Source organism: Eubalaena glacialis, chromosome 2, assembly GCF_028564815.1.
Source record: "Eubalaena glacialis isolate mEubGla1 chromosome 2, mEubGla1.1.hap2.+ XY, whole genome shotgun sequence".
In the NCBI taxonomy this organism is placed as follows: Eukaryota; Metazoa; Chordata; class Mammalia; order Artiodactyla; family Balaenidae; genus Eubalaena; species Eubalaena glacialis.
In genome coordinates, this window is record NC_083717.1 from 19317811 (window position 1) to 19337342 (window position 19532).

A 19532-nucleotide genomic window follows, 5' to 3' on the forward strand; every position below is an offset into this window, starting at 1 on the left:
GGCTGCATTGGGTTTTCGTTGCTGCACGCAGGTTTTCTCTAGTTGCGGCGAGGGGGCTACTCTTTGTTGCGGTGTGGGGGCTTCTCATTGCGGTGGCTTCTCGTTGTGGAGCACGGGCTCTAGGCGCATGGGCTTCAGTAGTTGTGGCACACGGGCTCAGTAGTTGTGGCACACGGGCTCAGTAGCTCCGTGGCATGTGGGATCTTCCTGGACCAGGGCTCGAACCTGTGTCCCCTACATTGGCAGGGGGATTCTTAACCACTGTGCCACCAGGGAAGTCCCAGCAGGTAGGTTTTGTGAACTCCCTTGGACACATTGCTGAGAAGCCCTGCAGGAACAGGACCTGCCAGGCATGGCTGATGGGAAGGTTAGATGAGGAGGAGATGGAAAGCATTTCTAAGAGACCACAGCTCTAGATTTGATCCTAGTTCCAGGACTGAGGTGTCCAGGCCAGTCATTCCACGTCTAAACTCTGTCCGTTTCCTTATCTGTAACATTGAGAAGATGACAGCCTTCCTCCCAAGGTCATTGTGAGGATTAACTGAGATGCTGTTCATGCAGATACTATGTAACTTAAGCACTGTGTGCATGTAAGGAAGCATTGTGACTCTTTCCGTGTGTTCTGGGCACTGACAAGGTAGATGGTGTCTACATCTTGATGATAGGGCTGGACCTTGGCTGTGCCTCAGAGCCCCTTAAACAGGCACAGGAAGGCCTCCAAGCACGAGAAATTCTCCAGTTCTAGAAGTTTAATGGGACTGTTTGCTGCTCTCAGAGAGCCTCAGCCATTGCCTCAAAAATGTCGAGAAGTCAGTGGAATGCACTAGAACCACATAATTCCTCCTTTCTCCAGGTTGAGGGGCTGTCAATTAAGGGAGTAAGTTAAGCTACCTTCATATTCTCCTTAATATGGATGAAAAGCTGAGGAGAAGCTTCAGAGATGCTGCGGTGACTTGCAAGGCAGACGTTTCCAGAGCCTGCTTTGGCCCCTGGCCATGCTGCTTCTGGCTGTGCCAGACGCTCTTTGAAAGAAGTAGGGCATTAGCTAGTATTTGGACAGCTTTTTAATAGAGTTTCATCTTAGTAGTATTTAATTTGTTATTGAGCAAAGCAGTAAAATGGTCATCGCCATGCCATGAAATCAGAAATTAGCTCTTTGATCTAAAATTTTGTAACTTTTAGTCTTCTGAAGATTTTGCCTTTATTCTTTCTCAAAATTTACAAAGATAAATCATGTCTTCCGTAGACCTCGATGATTCCATTTTGATATTACAGAAACCTTGCTTTCGATCAGTTGCTGGTGCAAGAAAGGAGAGGTCATCTTTTAGTCACTATCTAGTAGAGCCGTAAACAGGGTGACCCTCAGAGGAGGCTGATGCTTGGGGGCTGGGCCGCTTACCTTGGGCGGCCCAGTAGCGGACAGCGGTCAACCCAGGAATGAGGGCAGGGAATGGAGGTGCTGGTGACCAGGCTCCGGGCAGCCTCTCAGGACATTGAGGCAGAGGTGAGAAGTGCAAGGGCTGCTAGGAGCGGCTCCTTTCTCGCCCACAGACTGACTCGCCCACCCAGAACTCAAGAAGAGTATTCATACGTGTGCCACGTTCTGGCAAAAATCTGTCAAATCCCCTTGTGTGCATTAAAGCATGAGTAAGGGACATTTTTTTTTTTTTTTAACCATTAACCCACAAAAAAGCAGAGGATTCACGAGCCACGTAAATGTAAGGCATCCTCAGATTCGGAAGACAAGGCGCTGGCTGCCGTGTGCACAGCTGCAGACGCGAGTCTGTTCCCCAGGCCCTGGTGAGGAAATGTGAATAAGGAAAACAAGCTGGGCCGAGTGCCCTGAGCTGCTGCAGCCCTGGGGTTATCAGGATGCCTGAGGAAGGCACCTTTCCCTGAAGAAGCCTGCATCTACTAAAAAGCCTTGGGGGCTGTGCTGATAGAAATCTTTACAAGTATAAATAATTGTCATGAGCCCCATGATACTAAGTTAACAGCTGAGTCCTGCTTCAATCTTAAGATGACTGAGAATGTTTGCCTCTTCTGATTGTGTTTCACCACGAGCATATTTCAAAAGAAATGCATTTGCTTTTCTCTACACAAAGGAGTATGACTAATTCTGTGTTCAGATATAGAGGGGCAAAGTCGGGGGAATGGACCACTCCTACAGATTGACTTGTCAGTTATGTACAAGAGATTAAAAAATGATGGTTTAAAAAAAAAGGCAAGGAAAAGGAACAAACAAAAGCTTCCAGTGTCCCAAACCACAGTTCTGTGTGTATCACTGGGAAATCCCAGCATCACAAGGCACACACTCACCCTCACCAGACAGCGCTTTTCCTGTCTGTGCAGAAGGCAGTAGGAAAAGGAGTTAAAAGGCACATCGTGCAGCCTTAGAAAAGGGACACAAATAAGGCCGAGCAGGACACGGCTCTGGACAGGACTTGTTTCCTAAGCAGACTGATTGTTCTGTCTCACGGCGCATGGGCCAAAAGTTAGGTCAGATACGTCTAAGTTCTTTTCAACTAAAACATCAAGTTTAGGCTCTACAACAGATTATACTGTCAAAAATTAGGTTCTTGGTCAGAAATTTGTCAAGATCTTGGAGCTAAAATTGATTTGGGGTATAACAAGTTCCAAAAATAACATGAGAATGTGCAGTATCTCCATTTAATGGAAATGCATTCTTTTTATAATTTGCAAAGGATTCTTTTGTTTTTTAACTCTGATCTCACAACTCCTTTCTGTGGTAGGTATTATGTGCTTTCTACAAGTAAGAAAGTGATGCTCAAAACTTGGCCAGAATGAAACCTCTGGTAAATGGCACAGCAGGCAATTAAACACTCCATGTGTTCAAAGACCAGTGTCGTTTCACCACACACTGCAGTGTTACTGCCTCTGCTCTTGGGGATCAGCGCAAGTGCCCCATGGGCCTGAGCCCTGGGAGGTCGCCCAGAGCAGAGGACTGGCTGATCCCGCACTGAAAAGGCACTGACGACACTCAGAGGAGTCTCAGTGTCGGCCTTCAGTATTTGTCCTTAACCTGCCCATTTAGTGGAGTAGTGGCAAGATGTCTGTCATCTTTCTCCATAGGTAGGTGAGTTTTGTTTGCAGATTAGATGAATTAGTCTCTGAACTTTTCTGCTTATGAACGTGGGGTTTCACTGGACCAAGACAAGCAACCTTGGGAAACCACTTTTCCTCTTTCATTTAGCATGCTGGGTTGTCTTGAAATTGGAGTTTGTTGATAGAAACTCCCTCTGTCTGGAATTCACTATTTTTGACCTTTCTCTGAAGGGGTTTCTTGACAACAGGGGATTTAAGAAAAGCTTCTGGATTTCTGGGGAGGTCCCAGAGATGACTGTTCTTCCATGTATATGTGCACACATACTGTCTATAAAAACAAAAACCTTATGTTAAAGTAAACCTTTAAAGAATAGAGGTTGGATTTCAAGATCTTCAGAAACCAAATGGAAGTGTTTTCTTTTTTTGGTGAGATTCCATTAGTTCCCAAATACCCTTTAAAAGCTCTCTCCTTTCTTCTGCGTCTCTCCCTTCTGTGATCAGTCAGCAGACCTAAATGTCAGCCTGTAGTCGTGCTTCCACTGCTGTCACCAGCACCAGCCCCGCACCAGCTGCACGGGCTTCTGCTTGCTGTGACTGTTGGGGCCTTAGAGTCACCCAGGTTTTGCTTGAGTAACAAGCTCACTACAGTTTACTGATCGCCTTTGTCGTGAGTTTGTGGACAGATTTCACAGTTGGACTCTGATTCATCCACAGGTGATTTTCCTACTCTTGAAATCAGAGCCTAGGCCAACAGGAACTTTATTTCTCAGCAAATCTGCAGGCAGGCCAGTGTTCCTCCTGCCTGTTAACGTTTCTCATTTCTTCTCACACATTTTGGGGACAGGGGAGTGCCTCAGGGAAGAGTTTGATATTGATATTTGTGCATTAAGATTGCACACACTACATGTTTCAAAGGAAGGATGTAGTCACACTCAATGAAGAAAAAAAAATTTTCAAATTTTGCTTTCTCAGTGCTTCTTATAGTAAAAGGAATCAGAGAAACCACCCAATCAGCACATTTTACCATCGTTGTTCGTGCTGCAGAAAAAGCTCATCTACCCTAAAAATGGTAATTTTACCAGATGCCCAGGACAGTATCACGTTAGCTTTGAGGATATACAGCCTTCTAGAAATCCAATTTTGAAATGTGGTATTAAGAAACTAAGACCAATGCCTACTTGATTTGACTTTTGACCAGTAAAATTGATTTGAACTTTCCTGATTTGTTTCCTATGAAACTTCAATTTTTATTCTTAAAAGGCCAGTACCTGAAACTAATTACTGGTTTTCATTTAAGAACTAACCAGTTGCCGGCTCTGTAAATTTCATAAGGATGTTACTAGCATCCTCTGCTTTGTTTGGACACGTACTTTGCTCTGAAAGGAACATTCTTAATTCCTCATTTGCCATCATCTAGTTGAGACTTTTCTCTCTGTGCCCTATTTTTCCTTCTAGGATTACTAATACCGAGGCGGTGGCTACAGGACCACAACTGCTTTCATCCCTCGGGCTCACTGCCAGGGAAGCGCTGGCAGCTGCTGTGAGCACTGCTGCAGCCAGAACCAGACCCCTCTTAACCTCTTATTTCATGGACCCATAAGCTGGCAGAACTAAGAGCTTTCTGATCAGGTAGCTCAGCCCCTTCCTAACACAGATGAGGAGGCTGAGGAGCTCAGCTGTGGCAGCACCAGGACCAGAGCTCCAGTCTAGACAGTGAAGTGATTTGGTGTCCTGGCTTCCCAAGTCTGATCATGGTGACAGTTCTCCTACCTCGCTGCTAAGTATTGTAGAATATAGATTTTGTCTTCAATGCGTCTTGTACCTGTTTTGTGTTTTCCTCTTACTGCCATCAGCTTACCACTGGTCTTCAGAATTTACTACAGTAACCCGACTGCTGCTTCTACCTCTGTCTCCTCTAATTCGATGGTTCTCAACCTTGGCTGCGTATTAGAAATGACTGAGGAGTTTTTAAAAATATGCCACAGGGTCACGTGACTCCAGGACCGGCCGGTGTCGAGCAGCGCTGCCCTCGTCCCCTCCACGAGCCGCCTCGCGGAGCTCTGCCCGTGATGCCCTCTGCTCAGAGACCTTGGTAGCCTTCGGGTGTCACTCAGTTTCGTACCAAAAGCAGAATGCCTACCTTCTTCTTAGGCCAGTGGTTCTAATTTGTCAGCACAGACCAGCAGGACCAGCATCATCTGGGAACATGTTAGAAGTGCACGCTCAGGCCCCACCGCTACTTAATTAGAAACCTCGGGGGAGAGGCCCGGTAGGCCCCTAAAGCTTGAGATCCCTAAGAGAAGCCAGTAAGGAGATTTTAGAGGTGAACTTTTGCTCCTCCTCTCTTACGCAGCCCTGGACCAAGGACAGAACAGAACATTGGAGTGGACATGGGTCAGCGGCAGCCCCTCTTGTGCACCAGCTTGTCCCTGGACCCGGAAACGGGTGTCCTCTTAGCTCTGCTGCTTTTAATTGCTAGTTCACTGCTCCCCCGCCCCCAACATTTAAACATTTCATCACTTTTGTGGATTTTTTACCTGTTTTTTACCTACTAGTGTTTGAACATTTGATTTCTCCCAAGAGCATTAAATAGATTTTCTTTCTTTCTGGTTAGTTCCCAGAAATGAATGCTATGATAATGAGACGGTTCAGTTCACCAGGAGATGTGGACAGAGCGAGACAATACGTATTACAGGTGAGATGATTTCAAAAAGAAGAAAGGCGACAGCAGGTACAGTGTGGCAGAAGAGTTCTTTAAACAAATAACGTAACGAATTTTTGACACAAGACCAAGTTTGATCAATTCTTGATTTGGCAAAAACTGAGAAGGAAAAAGTTATATTATGCATTTTTCTTCTAGAAGTCTTCCCATTCTAATGTAATTGGCCTTGGACGCTAACATTTTGGGGATGCTTGAAGGGGTTCCCATGTGCAGTCAGGGGTAAGGCCTGTTGGTTTGCAGCCAGTCTCCCCCGCGGCCACCACAGCAGCTCCACTGCCCTCCCGTCACCAGACTCGCCTCCTGTCCGAGCCCTGGGAAACTGGGCTTTCCTCATCCATCCTCCATAACTGCAGTAAATGTGCGAAGAAAGAAACGGAACCTTTGAAAAAATTTTAAACCAACGTAGCAAATTAAACTTTAACCTTCAGGGGCTATAAGCTTATTTCAAATATAGCACCACACATCCTCAGAACTTTTCGGTGGAAGCCAGATCTTTTTGCACATTTTCAGTTTGGATCACTGTATTTTGCGAGTGAGCCGTTTGGAGCCAATAGGTCTCATGAATGAGAGAGAGTGAGCAATTTTTAGTAAGCAGCCGTGGTCTGAGATCTGTCGTTAGTCAAATACTTGAAAGAATTCCAAGTAATTACCTTTCAGATTTTTAAAATTTCCACACAGCAAAACCCCTTAACTCTATATGGTTAATCATAACGTGCTATGGCTACCACCTTTTTAGAGGGTAGTTTGGCTGTACTATTAACAACTCAGTGTGAGGGCAGCGGGAGCTGATAAAGAAGGCAGTATACCTGGGAGTGGTCATGGCTTCAGAAGTAATGACGTTACTGACAGCTAAAGTGAGGAGTGGGACTGAAAAGAGGGGAATTAACTGTGGCTCTTACGCCACACACTGAAGTCCCAGCAAGCCTGGGCAGAAATGCACTTAGGCAACAAGTCCACAGGAATGTTCCAAAGACTTGTAAACTCTAGCTCCCTGTTCAGCCACAGGGCTCCTAGTCCCCTGTTCCCTCACTAAATACGAATGGACAAGTCGGATTTATTTAGTAGGATTGCTAAATAGTGGATTAAAGCTCACTGAATGAAAGAGTGAGACCAAGTTAAACAGACTCAGGAAAAATAATAGGGGGATTCAAAAATACTGCATTCATCAAACAAGAACAGGATAATATTTTCTAAAAAACAGTGAATAAGAACGAGCTCTAAGAAATTTTAAATGAATGTGAAAAGCTAACTCCGAAGAAGTGTTGGGATGTGACATTGAGGAAGTCTTCAAAATGAAAACAGCAGTGGAAGAAAATGAGACAGGCTCTTAACAGGATCAGTACAATCATGCAACAAATATTTCAGGAAGAGACTCAAAAAACAAAAATCAGAAAAACGGTGGTCACCTACGAAAGGAAAAGTTCAGTACTGGCTCAGGGTGCAGCGGAACCCTGGACTCTAGAGGGCAGTGAGCAAGGCCGTCCAAATGACGAGGAAACATTTTCAACCTAGAATCTGTATCTAGTAAACCATCCACTAAGTAGGAAGGCCAATGTCACTGTCACACAAAGAACGCAAAAGTTGACTTCCAGTACACAGGTTCTGGGTAAGTTATTTGCTGATGTGCAACAAAACCGTGGAAACACCAAAAAGAGAAAGACATGGGTACTAAAACCAGTGGAATGAACCAGAGTTCATTGAAAAGTCATCCTGTGATGGCAGCTGTATGGCAGAGCTACAAAGCAGTCAGTCTAAGTAACGAAGAGAAGGAGGCAATTATATTCAGGAGTGAGCTTCCGTACAGTAAGGCAAAACAAACTAAAATGTGTCATATTTTGAGTCATATTTTGTGTCACTTGGTACAGAAAACCAGAGGCCTCTCAACCATGATGCTATGAATATTCTGTTCTGAATGACAGAGGGAACCATGGAGAAGGAAATAAAATCACAGTACATGTCTTGATTCTGCAGTAAACATTTTGACATAACCGAAATAGTAAATGTAATTATTTTATTAGTGTTTAGCTTTTAGAAAGAAAGAACCAACATAAAGCCACGGTTACAGAATGGAATGCAAATCTCTAGTGTGAAGACAGGGGAAAGAGAAGGAGCACTGGTATCCTCATCTTGTAAGATGAAGTCAGAAGTCGATGCTACATGATGTGACAGCAGTAATCTGTATTAGAACTAAAGACAGCAGTCAGTGGTCAAATTAGGAGACAGTACGGGTGGGCTAAATCCTTGTCTTTCTTAGATAACAACTAAAATTACGAATTGAAACGTTAAAACCAACAGATAAAACTGGTGCCTTTGGAAGAAGGGAACTGTTGCTTTTCATAGTAAGCTCTTCTGTACTTTTATTTATCATGTATGTGTGTTAACTTTCACTTGGAATTTTACTGTATAGATTTTAATATATGTAGAACTTTTTAAAAACTAATGCTTAAATGAAAAATAGGGGGAAATAGAAGGTTACTTGATATTAATGAGTTCACTGCTTGCATGCTAATAGAATAAAAACGTGCTTCAGTCTGAGAAAGGGGCCTAAAGGAAGTGGGCGGAGGAAGCTCTGTGAGTCGGAGAGAGAACATTTGAAACACAGTTCGGCTCTTCACTAACCGGATCTCAAAAGTATGTTTTAATTCATATAGCAGGAATTTAAGAGCTGATCCCAGTGGGTGACATGCATCTGTTCTGTTGTATTTTGTCCCATGTCCCGTAGAGCGATGGTGTGCAGCAGACAACCTACCTCGCCCAGCGGTACTGCCGTGAAGCAGTGAGAGAGATCAGTAAACTTCGACCATCCCCAGAAAGAGACGCCCTCATACAACTTTCGGAAATTGTGCTCACAAGAGATAAATGACAACTCTTTCTGTTATTTCTGGCAGCTATTTTACCAGACTGTGCCTAAAGAATTTTGTGGAAGTATACTTTGCTTAATGTGCAGGTAACCAAAAAATCATTTTAAAAAATCATTTCCACCTTATTAATGGGACTTTTTTTTATTGGCAAAGTTTTTCAGAAAACTTTTTAAATGTAATTAAACCATCTAGTCCTGTAAACTCTAATCGCGGTACTTGATGGTTATATGTGGTATTGTTTACACGGTTAATATCCACATGTAAAGCCATTACACAAATAAATAATCAATGTTAAAATTCAAATGGTTTATCTTGTTTCACCATAGGAGTAAAGATCATAAAACTGTGAAGTCTACATTTCAATCCACATTAGTTAGATTTTAACAGTATCCAAAATTTCATATAGGAGAATGGTTTATTATAAAAGACTGTACATAAAATTTAGACAACAGGTTATATACAAAATTAAGAGAACAGTCCACTCTAAAAAATGAAGAAGGTAAGTGATCAATAGTGATACTGAAATCATGTTTAAAATTAACAAAGGCAGAATGCGTATGCAACAGTCACATTGATTTGGTAACAACAATGGTCTTTAATTTTCAGAAATAAACGTTTTGCACTAGTCTTACCATTTACTATGCTGTTATCTGTAATGCCCAGTACATAACTAACTGTAATTTGAAATCCAAACAAATCCTCAATACACAGAAACCCACAACTGAGTGCTCTACTTTAATATCCTAGGCAATATAGAATTATACACATGATAAGAAGAGAAAACATCCCTCTAACCCTCCCTTAAGTTAAGAGGAGACACACAAAGTGCACGTGTTGCATTTCAGTTATGTCAAAAGACAATACAAATCTGTTGGTCAGGTATATCCCTGTTCAATGATTAATACATGGTGCACCTTTTTTCCCCAATTATTTTATTTTTAAAATCTTTTTATGTTGCTAGTGCCAGGTAATGGGTTAAATAGTGCGTATTCAAAAATCAATCGCATCCACTTCTACCAAAAAAATATGTAAAAGATAATTGTCATTTCCTTTCATTGAACCAGTATATCACAGTCCACTGGAAAACCAAAGGAGCGATTGATAGAACAATTCTTAAGAATTTTACCTACAGCATGTGCACTGCGACACATTTGCTTAGCTTTGAAAAAGTTACTTTAGAAAAGGAATTCAGTAGACTGACTTGTAAATAACCAGCTCAGATTTTAAATTCTACAAAAATCAGCCACTGCTGTTGGGATAGGTTGAGATAAGGCTAAAATTTTTTTTCCAAGTTAATATATTGAGAAAATAGAACCATAATTCTGCCATAAATCAGTATCTTTCTTTTATTTATTATTTTTTTAAAGCAAACCAGTGAAGGAAAGGACAAAAACCTTTGGTTCACTTATGTATTTATGAATGGAAAAAATTTATAATGCAAATTCACTCATTAAAAAACTTCGGTACAAATGACAAGACTACAAGTAACCCAACTGTCTTTGTTTCACATGGAGATCTTAGAGACTCAATCTGTTTCCAGAGACCTAAGTACGAGTACTCCAAGTAAATATTACACAAATTGGAAGCATCTTGGATTTTGTTAAGTATATTTCAATACATAAATTTGTATGCATGCTTTAAACAAACAGTATATTTCAAGAATGAGAGAGTCTAAACAAAAAGTATGACCAGCACCAGCATTTAAGTTTTCTGATTTTAATATTAGTCTGACAGAGCGTTAGTAACCATGCTGCACTGAAACATGTAATGGCACAATCTGAATCATGATTTGTGAAATATTATACCCCACACCCCCAGAATATTTAGGCTGGTCATGAAGTTAACAATGTGTAAGTAAGATATAAGCACAATCAGTGACAGACAGCCTCTTGTATAGATTGCCGTTTAGCAATACACCAGCTGCCTCAGAGATTTATGCTTACAGGTAGACATTCAATTATACCAATAAAACAGCATGTCCTGAACATATGGGCACATTTTAAAACATTTTAAGACAATCCTGTTAACCGTAATAGTCCCACAGTATGACTGAGTGATAATAAGAACCTACTTTAAAAGCAAAAATTTAATCAGTATAGTGCATGATCGATTCAACATAGTTCCCAGGGAACAGACCAGTCACTCGATTGCAGACTCCTTCATACCAGCCATCATCGTTCTTCTTTATTACATAGATGATTGCACCCTCCATAAATGATAGCTCATCATCCTTGTCTTTTGTATAATCATATATTGCCACAACTATGGAGAAAAGAGTTGAAATATCATGTTAGTGCACTATATCCAACATTTAATTGAATTTTAAAATGTAATGCCAATTAATAGTATAGCCAACCCAACTATTGTAATGAAAAGTCTTAATTCTTAAATCTCTACATCCAGGTTAGGTCAAGTAGCCAACCATGGCTACTAAATCACTAGCTTGATCTTTGGGCCAAATTGACAACTAACTAGATTAGAGAAGTCAAGAGTTTCTACCAACCTATTTAGGAAAGATCTCTGAATTTTAGGGTTTATTAGATGTTTCAATTCATTCATTCAAATATCTACTAAGTGCCAACCACATGCAAAGCACCATTTTTCAAAATAACTAGTGAGCAAAGCTGCGTAGCCAATAAGTAAACCAGGTAACAACCATCTAATTTTAAAATATACATATACTGGGAGGTAAATCTCATCCTACTCATCGCAGGAGAATATTCATGTAGTTTATGGGGCTATACCTAGATTTAAGTATACATATACATACACACACACACACACCCCTTAAAAGTCAACAAGAATTTCTGTTTGTAAAGGGGAGATAGGTGAGTAAAGACTTATTAATTAAGACTTAGAGAACCATTTTGCAATTCTGTGATTATGCTGAGTTCAAAATATCCACTTCCTTTGCAAACAGTGTTGTGGAAAGGAAAGGCATCAAACAACTACTAGCTTTCCAAACTACTGGTTTATGAATTTAATTATTCCTTCCTCTGTCTTTACAACATAATTCTGAAATATGTAATTTTCTAGTATATGTGAAACAGTATGTCATACAAATTTTTTTTCATTAACTTACCTCATGTAGTGTTTTTCTTAAAATAGAGTTTTTAAGACATTTAAGATCTTCTGGAACTCATTTTTCCCTTAAGAAAGGTGGCTTTGCCCCATAATTATCCTGAACCAGTGAATTATAATAAGGAAGAGACTTGAAGTACTGATCCACAGCATCATTTTCTTAACTAAAACAGGCAATCTTTTTTCCCCTTTACAAAACAGTATATGAAGTAAACTCAACAAGTCCATTCTCCATTTTAATCCTGTAGCGGAATCACAGTATTGTGATCACAAGCTCACTTAACATACCAGTTTCAAAAACACCAAAACATACAGAATAAATAATGTTAAATTATTATCCTGGTATTTTGGCTAAATAATCACCCAAGAAAACCCAGTGACTGCTAGAGATAAACATTTTCTTTGTATTCAGAGTCACATTTTGAGTGGTATAGATGACTTTTAAACTGATCATGACAACACCTGATACCCTCAAAGTCATTCAGCAAAATGAAAATATTATTTCCTCCGGTTCTCAGTTCTACTTGTACAAAGAGCTGATAAAAACACTGTGTCAAATGTTTCTATTTTCCAAATCCCCTCTGTAAATGAAACTTAGTCCCACCTAACTTCCCCTCCCCCAGTGCATATACTCTCTCATTTAATAACTCTCACTGCTGAGTATTTAACCATTCAATGTCCGTTCTCTCCAGGACCCTAACTCCACATAAAGATCTAAACTCTCCCTTCTGTATGTACTTACCGTAGGGTTCTTTGGAAATAGAAATCTAATATTCTTATCTACATCTATCTACGTGATAAAAATTTGAAAAGAGCTGTCTAGTCCCTCTGAAATCTTCTTTTCCTCAACTTAGAAACAGTGCTTTCAGCTGTTTCTTTTTATAGATGCACTTTCTAGATATTTCAGCCTCCTGAATATCCTCCTCTGAAGGCATTCTTGTTTGCAAGATCCTGAAATATGGTACTCAAAATTAAACAATACTGGTCTAATATAAATGAGTATTATCAGATTTGTATATATTAGGTTGAAGTTCAGTTAATGTACCCTAAGAATGTGACTTCTGGAACAGTCATGTCATACTGCTGGGTTAACATACTCAACTGAACTCCTATTAAAGCAGGTTTTAGTCATCTTGTGATTTACAAAGGTGACGACTGAAGGCTTGGACTCTAACCCTACTAGACACCAAGTCTCTGGTTTAGACCAGGAGTCCGCAAGCAGTGCCCATGGCCAAATCCAAGCCGGTGCCTCTGTGTGTCCGTGAAATTTTGCCGGGGCACAGCCGTGCCCGTTCACTTGTGTGCTGTCTACGACTGCTTTCTCCTTTTTTTTTTTTTTTGGCCGCACTGCGTGGCTTATGGGACCTCAGTTCCCCAACCAGGGACTGAACGGGGCCCTCAGCAGTGAAAGCGCCGAGTCCTGACCACTGGGCCGCCGGGCAAGTGCCCACGACAGCTTCTGTGCTGCAACAGTGGGGTTGAGTAGTTGTGACAAGACTGAATGGCTGGCAAGTTTAAACTATTTCATTTTGCAATATATACAACTATCAAATCACTCTGCTGTACACCTGAAACTAACACCACATTGTAAATCAACTATACTCTAATTAAAAAATAAAGAGAGGGCTTCGCTGGTGGCGCAGTGGTTTAGAGTCTGCCTGCCAATGCAGGGGACGCGGGTTCGGGCCCTGGTCTGGGAGGATCCCACATGCCGCGGAGCGACTAGGCCCGTGAGCCACAATTGCTGAGCCTGCGCGTCTGGAGCCTGTGCTCCGCAACAGGAGAGGCTGCGATAGTGAGAGGCCCGCGCACCGCGATGAAGAGTGGCCCCCGCTTGCCGCAACTGGAGAAAGCCCTCGCGCAGAAACGAAGACCCAACACAGCCAAAAATAAATAAATAAAAATAAAATTAAAAAAATAAATAAAGAGAAAATAAAGAATCCTCACTTTATATTGGGAATGTACAGCTCGGCTGGTAAAGCTATTTATTCTCAAGGTAGAGAAACGCTGGACTCGGTGTTCTTTATGGCTCTAAAATACTAGAATTAGCTCTTTCCCTTTACAGCAGTTCAACGATGACTGCACCCTACCTTTCTCGATGTAGTTTTTGGGGGCCCAAGCAGGGTCCCCATCTGCATACGGATCGTTATACTGGACGACTGCGGCCTCCTCATCTTCATAGTCCACTGGCGGCGGTGGCGGTGGAGGTGGAGAGTCGTCAAACATGGGAATGTCATCTGGTGGAGGAGGGGGTGGTGGAGTCGGGCTGTCAGCAACTAAAAGATCCAGATACTGAATGTGAATCAGAAATCAGACTAGACAGAAATTCGTAAGTTAACAGAATTGAAGAAAGCTCTAATTCATATACAGCATGCACTATAATAAAACATGCAGTGATTAGAAATAAAAGCTTGGTGTGTTAAAGCTTCTACTACTTTTAAGAATAATTTTTCAATAATAAAATGAGCTAAAAAATTAAGGGTATTAGGAAGTTCTACAAATTAATGAATGCAGAGGTTAGGAGACAATCCGTCTGTTTATAAGACTACAGGAATAAAGAAGTTCCCTTATTCCAAGGCTCAGATCAGAACAAATGTCACTCTTTAGTTAGCATATCTCCTTAAATAAGCCTTACATCACATTTGTCATTCGGACTATAGTAAACGTTATGAATAACATTAATGGTTTGATAATCATTTATTGTGCACATTCATGTCCCTGATTTTGGCTTTTAGTTACCTTTAGTTCCACAGAAATAAGTCTCCAGTGGGTGGATACGTGTTTATTTTTTGGTTTTTTGGAGGAAGAAAAAAAAAAAAGGCTGGTGGTAATAGATCTGCTTCTATGTGTACGTTTTTCTATTATTTTATTTAAATTTTAACAAGGGAAGATAAATTTAAAATTAAATAATTCCAAGCTAGTAAAAAAGTCTCACTGAATATTTTCAAAAATGTTTGTATTCATAATCAACTTTTTTTTTTAAGATAATCAACTTCTTAAATGTAGAAAGCAAGCTAAGATTTTTACATTATTGCTACTAAAACTAAGAATGGGATGAGGGAAAGACTAGATCCTAAAGATCCAATTTTCTAAGAATACATCCACAATGAAGATTTTAAAAATAAAGTACTGCAGGAAGATGTTTAAAAAAAGAAAAAAAGAAAGGAACTCAAATCATGCAAAACAATAAAAACGACTCATACCTCAAATTCTAGATGGTTGTGGAATGTGTATGTGTGTGATTTAAATAATCAAAGGTGTAAACAATGAAACGGGAAAATGTCAGGCTAGAACTGTGTTCAATGAACTATGTGATACCAGGTAACAAATGCTCCCAATATTGAGGAATTCAGAGCTGGAGCACAACTAATTCTTAAGTTTCTGATTTTGACAAATTTATTTAAAAGTTAAAGACATATGAAAATGCTCTGATATAAACTGATAGAGGAATTATATAATATCTGCAGTGGAGAAATTCAGAATACCAACATACTAATTCAAATGCCAATTTCTAGGGCAATTTATGGGATCAAAGAAAATGGTCATCATCTATTTGTAATACAGTCTTAAAGTTTTCTACACCCTATTTGGAATAATGCGCTGAGAATATAACCAAGGAATCCAGATTTAAAACATAAGCAGATAATAGCCCTACTTGATAACCAATTTAATTCTGTGATTTCTATTTTATCCTGTTGGGGGATGAAAAAGACTATTAGGAAACAAATCCTGTGTGCTGATGCTCATTCGGATAGCTCTCAAACAGGTGTACAATTTATTTTTCCTCCAAATGCTAGGATTCATTTTATTTCTACCCATCCCTTCTCCATAAAGCTTGCAAATATTATTGAGGAGAAGAAAATGCATGTGAATCCATTCTGACATTAAAGAGCCATAGCTCATATCCTTAATATGGCTTAATGTATAAATTATATATGTTTGCCTGAATTCTTAAAGTACATTTACTCTTGATTTATACATAACTTACTAGTTTACTATGTCCAACTGCTGTTAATCTACACTGGCTTATCTTCAAATTACATACACTGGGGCAAGAGTCCGGTCTGTCTAATTCTCTGTGCATAATACTCTGTCTAGCACCACACGTGTTGTTCAAACGCTTTCGGATGTTAATCATAAACAGATGTAAACACACTGCTTTTTTTAGAGGCTCATGTCTTCAACTGAAACACATTTATTAATAGGTTAACTGCTACGTGCATTCATTATCACCAATTTGAGTGCCATAAGAAAGTGAACGTTTATGAGAACGAACACAGAAAATCTGTAATTCATAAAACATTTAAGATATTGATATGCAATTTATCAACAATCTTCCTAACATGCTTTCAAAGAAAACAGATGCCAAATAAAGTTGGGCATTCTGCAGCACAAGGAGAATTACTGACTCAAGTTCATAAGTTTGGGAAAAAGAACTAAAATAGTACCATGGGCCTCTTTAGCAAGACCACGCATGTACGTTAACACTGAATTTCTATAAAAAAGGGGTTATTACCAAAAACCTAATCAATGAGCTTTGGACTCACTAAATGGATGTTTATTATGGCTATTTTAAAATACGTCCTAAAAATTTTTGGCTATAAGGCACTTCAAAGGTTGAATTGGCTTAGTTTTTAAACTCTTGCAGACAATTTTTAAACTCATAGAGCATTAAGGACCAGCGATTTACCTTTGTTCACTTATTTTTAAAAGGAAGATTCACTTATTTTTACATGTTTAAACACATTAGAGTTTCCAACCAAATGTAAACGATAAGGTTGGTTTATGCTCAGAAGTTTCAACATTTTGAAACTGTTTTAAAAGCCCATTAAATCACCAATTTCTTAAAGGTAGGGACTTTGTCTTAGACTACGTGTATTCCTCCCAGAGCCTAGGACATAACACTGAATAAACAAATACCTGACTGGAGGAAGGGAGGAAATGTGGAGAATAACACAATAGGGTCAGCAAAAGCTGCACAGTGGAATTTGCCACAATGTTTCCTCCTGGAGGATGGGCTGGTCATGTGAGTTACACATTTGTTCAAACCATTCTGAGATTTATTTGCATGGTGATGATCCCAAATGGAGTGAATTAGTATTGGACCACCTTACCATCTTAATCTCAACAGGTATTTTGGCATAACACAATTCAGTAATAGGGGTATTTTTCATTTTGCCAAATAACACTCACTATGATCATGTAGTTAGGATTATATATCTCCCAGAACGTCAAAGTACTCAGGTAGTAATATAAAAACTACTCTATCCTAATTAAATCCATATATTCAAAAGAATTGCCAAAAGTCATTAAACCTGACCTTCAGAGAAGACCTAAAAAAGTTGACAGATTTGCATGTTCAGAAATCATCCTCATGGGCCCGCACATAGCCAAAACATGAGAGGACTCTACACTGATTATCACTCTTAACGGAGAGCATGGCTGTAATTTACTTATTCCTGCAGATTCATTTTTATCCTAACAACAAATCTTTATATAGGTTCAAAACAATTTACGTATAAAAATCTGAGGCTACAAAGTTTTCTCCAAAAATGTTTTGTAACCAAAGGAGGAAAAAAAAACCAACGAAAAACAAAATAAAACACCTGTCCCAATTGCATGATACATTTAATCTCACAGTGTAACTATCTATACATCTTGATGGGAACTCAATTCCCCTAATAACTATTGAAAGCTAGTAGTTTCCACACAATTTGAATTTTGGGGTTTGATTACTCTTTCCTTAAGAATCTGCAAAGATCAGATTTCATGTTTTAGAACATGTAAATACATAAGAAAACTGCAGTTTTGAAAGTCATCTGAGTCAGTAATCATGCACACAGAGGAAAAACTGAAGATCGTGCTCTTCAGTTTCAATAACATAGCTGCACCTCTTTTCAAGATAAGATTAGCTTCTCAATAAAAGTAAGGAAAATGATGACTCATCAGCCATGCATGCTATAAGGAGACAGCCTCTACTCTTGGATAGCTCGGTTTTTCCAAACTTACTGTTTTCCTGCACCCTGGCCACGAAGCCTGTGAGAGGTATCTGTGGAGTCAACTGAGGCATAGGGGGAGGGGGTGGAGCAATAGAAACTGGCGGCAACAACACAGAATGGGGGAAGTAAAACAGATAAAGGAAAGAAAAGGAAACAAACAAAAAGCAGAAGTCAGTTACAAAGACCACAAACATAAGTATGCAAAGAACAGTCTGCAAATGAAACAAAACAAAACAAAAAACAAAACAAAAACCTGCAGAACCTTCTTCAAGTTCATTTCCCAGGAGCAAACCTAAAGCTGAGTTGTGTTTAGCCAGCTGGTTAATTTTATTAAAAAACAAACACATTTGCTTTAATCCTAATGTTATACTGTTTGGGTAAGATTTAAATTTACCATCACCCTCACTTTCACGCAATGAAAATTTTGAATTCTAAGGAAAGACTTTAAAAAAACAGGTAACAGTGAAATACCAATAAAGGTTTCCAGGATGTTGTGTCTTCACCTTATCTCTCTAACCTAACAGGTATGTCTAGCTTTAGGGTAATGTAAATAAGAACCTAAATAAACAAAATGAATATGTTACAGGATAGCTGTTTATTCCATGTATAAATAAATGCATTAATTACAGGTTTCCTTTAAAAACAATTATTATATATCTAAATTTACACACAGCTCTCTAGGAAAAACCCTTGTTTGTAAAACAAGGTTATTATTACTTTTTAAGTTGACAGTTTTATTTTTAAAGACGTCACTCTTAAATTTACTAGGGCATAAGAGTGCTCCATATACCATGTTAATTGTTCACTGAATTTCATGGGATATTTCAAGTGACCTTCTTCCTTTCATCACTATTCTGAAAAAGGAAACCTAATCTAACAATAAGGTAAAATATGCAATTATTTGCATTAAAGTAATTTCTAAAGAATCACTGGGTAGCTGGAAACATACTCCGTCTTCTTTCTGGAGAACACATAATTTATAGGAAACTGACAGCAAATGCTCATGTGGACAGCAAATGTATTAAAAATTAAAATTATCTAAAAGTAAATATTCATATATTTACCACCCTGTCTTATTTTAACAAGACGGTAATGGCCAAAGATTGCTTAGAAAAAGTCAATAGGACTGAATCACAAAATTCAGTTTACTGGTAGTCACCAAGAAGTGACACTAAACTGACAGGGAAAAACAACTGATTGGCTCCCAAGGATCATTTAATTGAAAGATTGTTTCAATTAATCCAATCTACAAATTCTGTTTGGTGAGCATAAAAATATGAAAGATGTTCAGTGTACAAATAAGCAACAACTTAAAGCAGTATATGTGCATTAATATTCATTGTACGGCTAAAAATAACATTCAATTCACTATGAAATTAGTCCTGGTTCATTCTGATACTCTGTATATAGAAGTATACACAAGTATGTATATACTGGAACAAGTGTGTGTGTGTGTGTGTGTATATATATATGTACACACACACACACACACACACACACACACACTTGTTCCAGTATATACATATATATACTTTTAATAAATAAAACATTATAGCTTTTTAACTTAAAAAAAAAAAACTCCCACAAACCTAAAAAATTTTTTTAGAAACAACCCTTAGTAACGAGCCATGCTGGTTAGTACATAAAGAAAAAGAGGCTATGTTGTGACAATACTAATCATTATCACCACATTTAGACAGAAGGGGAATATGCACATCAAAACACTAAAAACATTTACATACTGCTACTACTACTACTACTACTACTACAACACCAACAATAACTCAGGTTGAAGGATAATTA

At 39.1% G+C, this 19532-nt stretch overlaps 2 protein-coding genes across 14 annotated transcripts in view; one reads left to right on the forward strand and one right to left on the reverse strand.

The window, feature by feature from the left end:
• Nucleotides 1-8910, forward strand: part of PDSS1 (decaprenyl diphosphate synthase subunit 1) — a 43230-nt gene extending 34320 nt beyond the window's left edge. For 3 of the 4 annotated variants that reach the window (XM_061179256.1, XM_061179277.1, XM_061179284.1), the window contains 2 exons: nucleotides 5681-5761; nucleotides 8511-8910. In XM_061179256.1, coding sequence (XP_061035239.1) covers nucleotides 5681-5761; nucleotides 8511-8651 — 222 coding nt within the window. In that variant the 3' untranslated portion in view covers nucleotides 8652-8910. The remainder of the gene's footprint in view (nucleotides 1-5680; nucleotides 5762-8510) is intronic. The other variant, XM_061179266.1, reaches the window with a different exon arrangement.
• Nucleotides 8911-9013: 103 nt separating this feature from the next.
• ABI1 (abl interactor 1) overlaps nucleotides 9014-19532 on the reverse strand; it is a 94958-nt gene continuing 84439 nt past the window's right edge. For 2 of the 10 annotated variants that reach the window (XM_061179190.1, XM_061179173.1), the window contains 3 exons: nucleotides 17740-17826; nucleotides 13821-14006; nucleotides 9015-10911 (listed from right to left, as the gene is read on the reverse strand). In XM_061179190.1, coding sequence (XP_061035173.1) covers nucleotides 10736-10911; nucleotides 13821-14006; nucleotides 17740-17826 — 449 coding nt within the window. In that variant the 3' untranslated portion in view covers nucleotides 9015-10735. Of the gene's footprint in view, nucleotides 10912-13820; nucleotides 14007-17739; nucleotides 17827-19532 lie in introns of all 10 variants that reach the window. The other 8 variants (XM_061179182.1, XM_061179168.1, XM_061179234.1 and 5 more) reach the window with 5 other exon arrangements.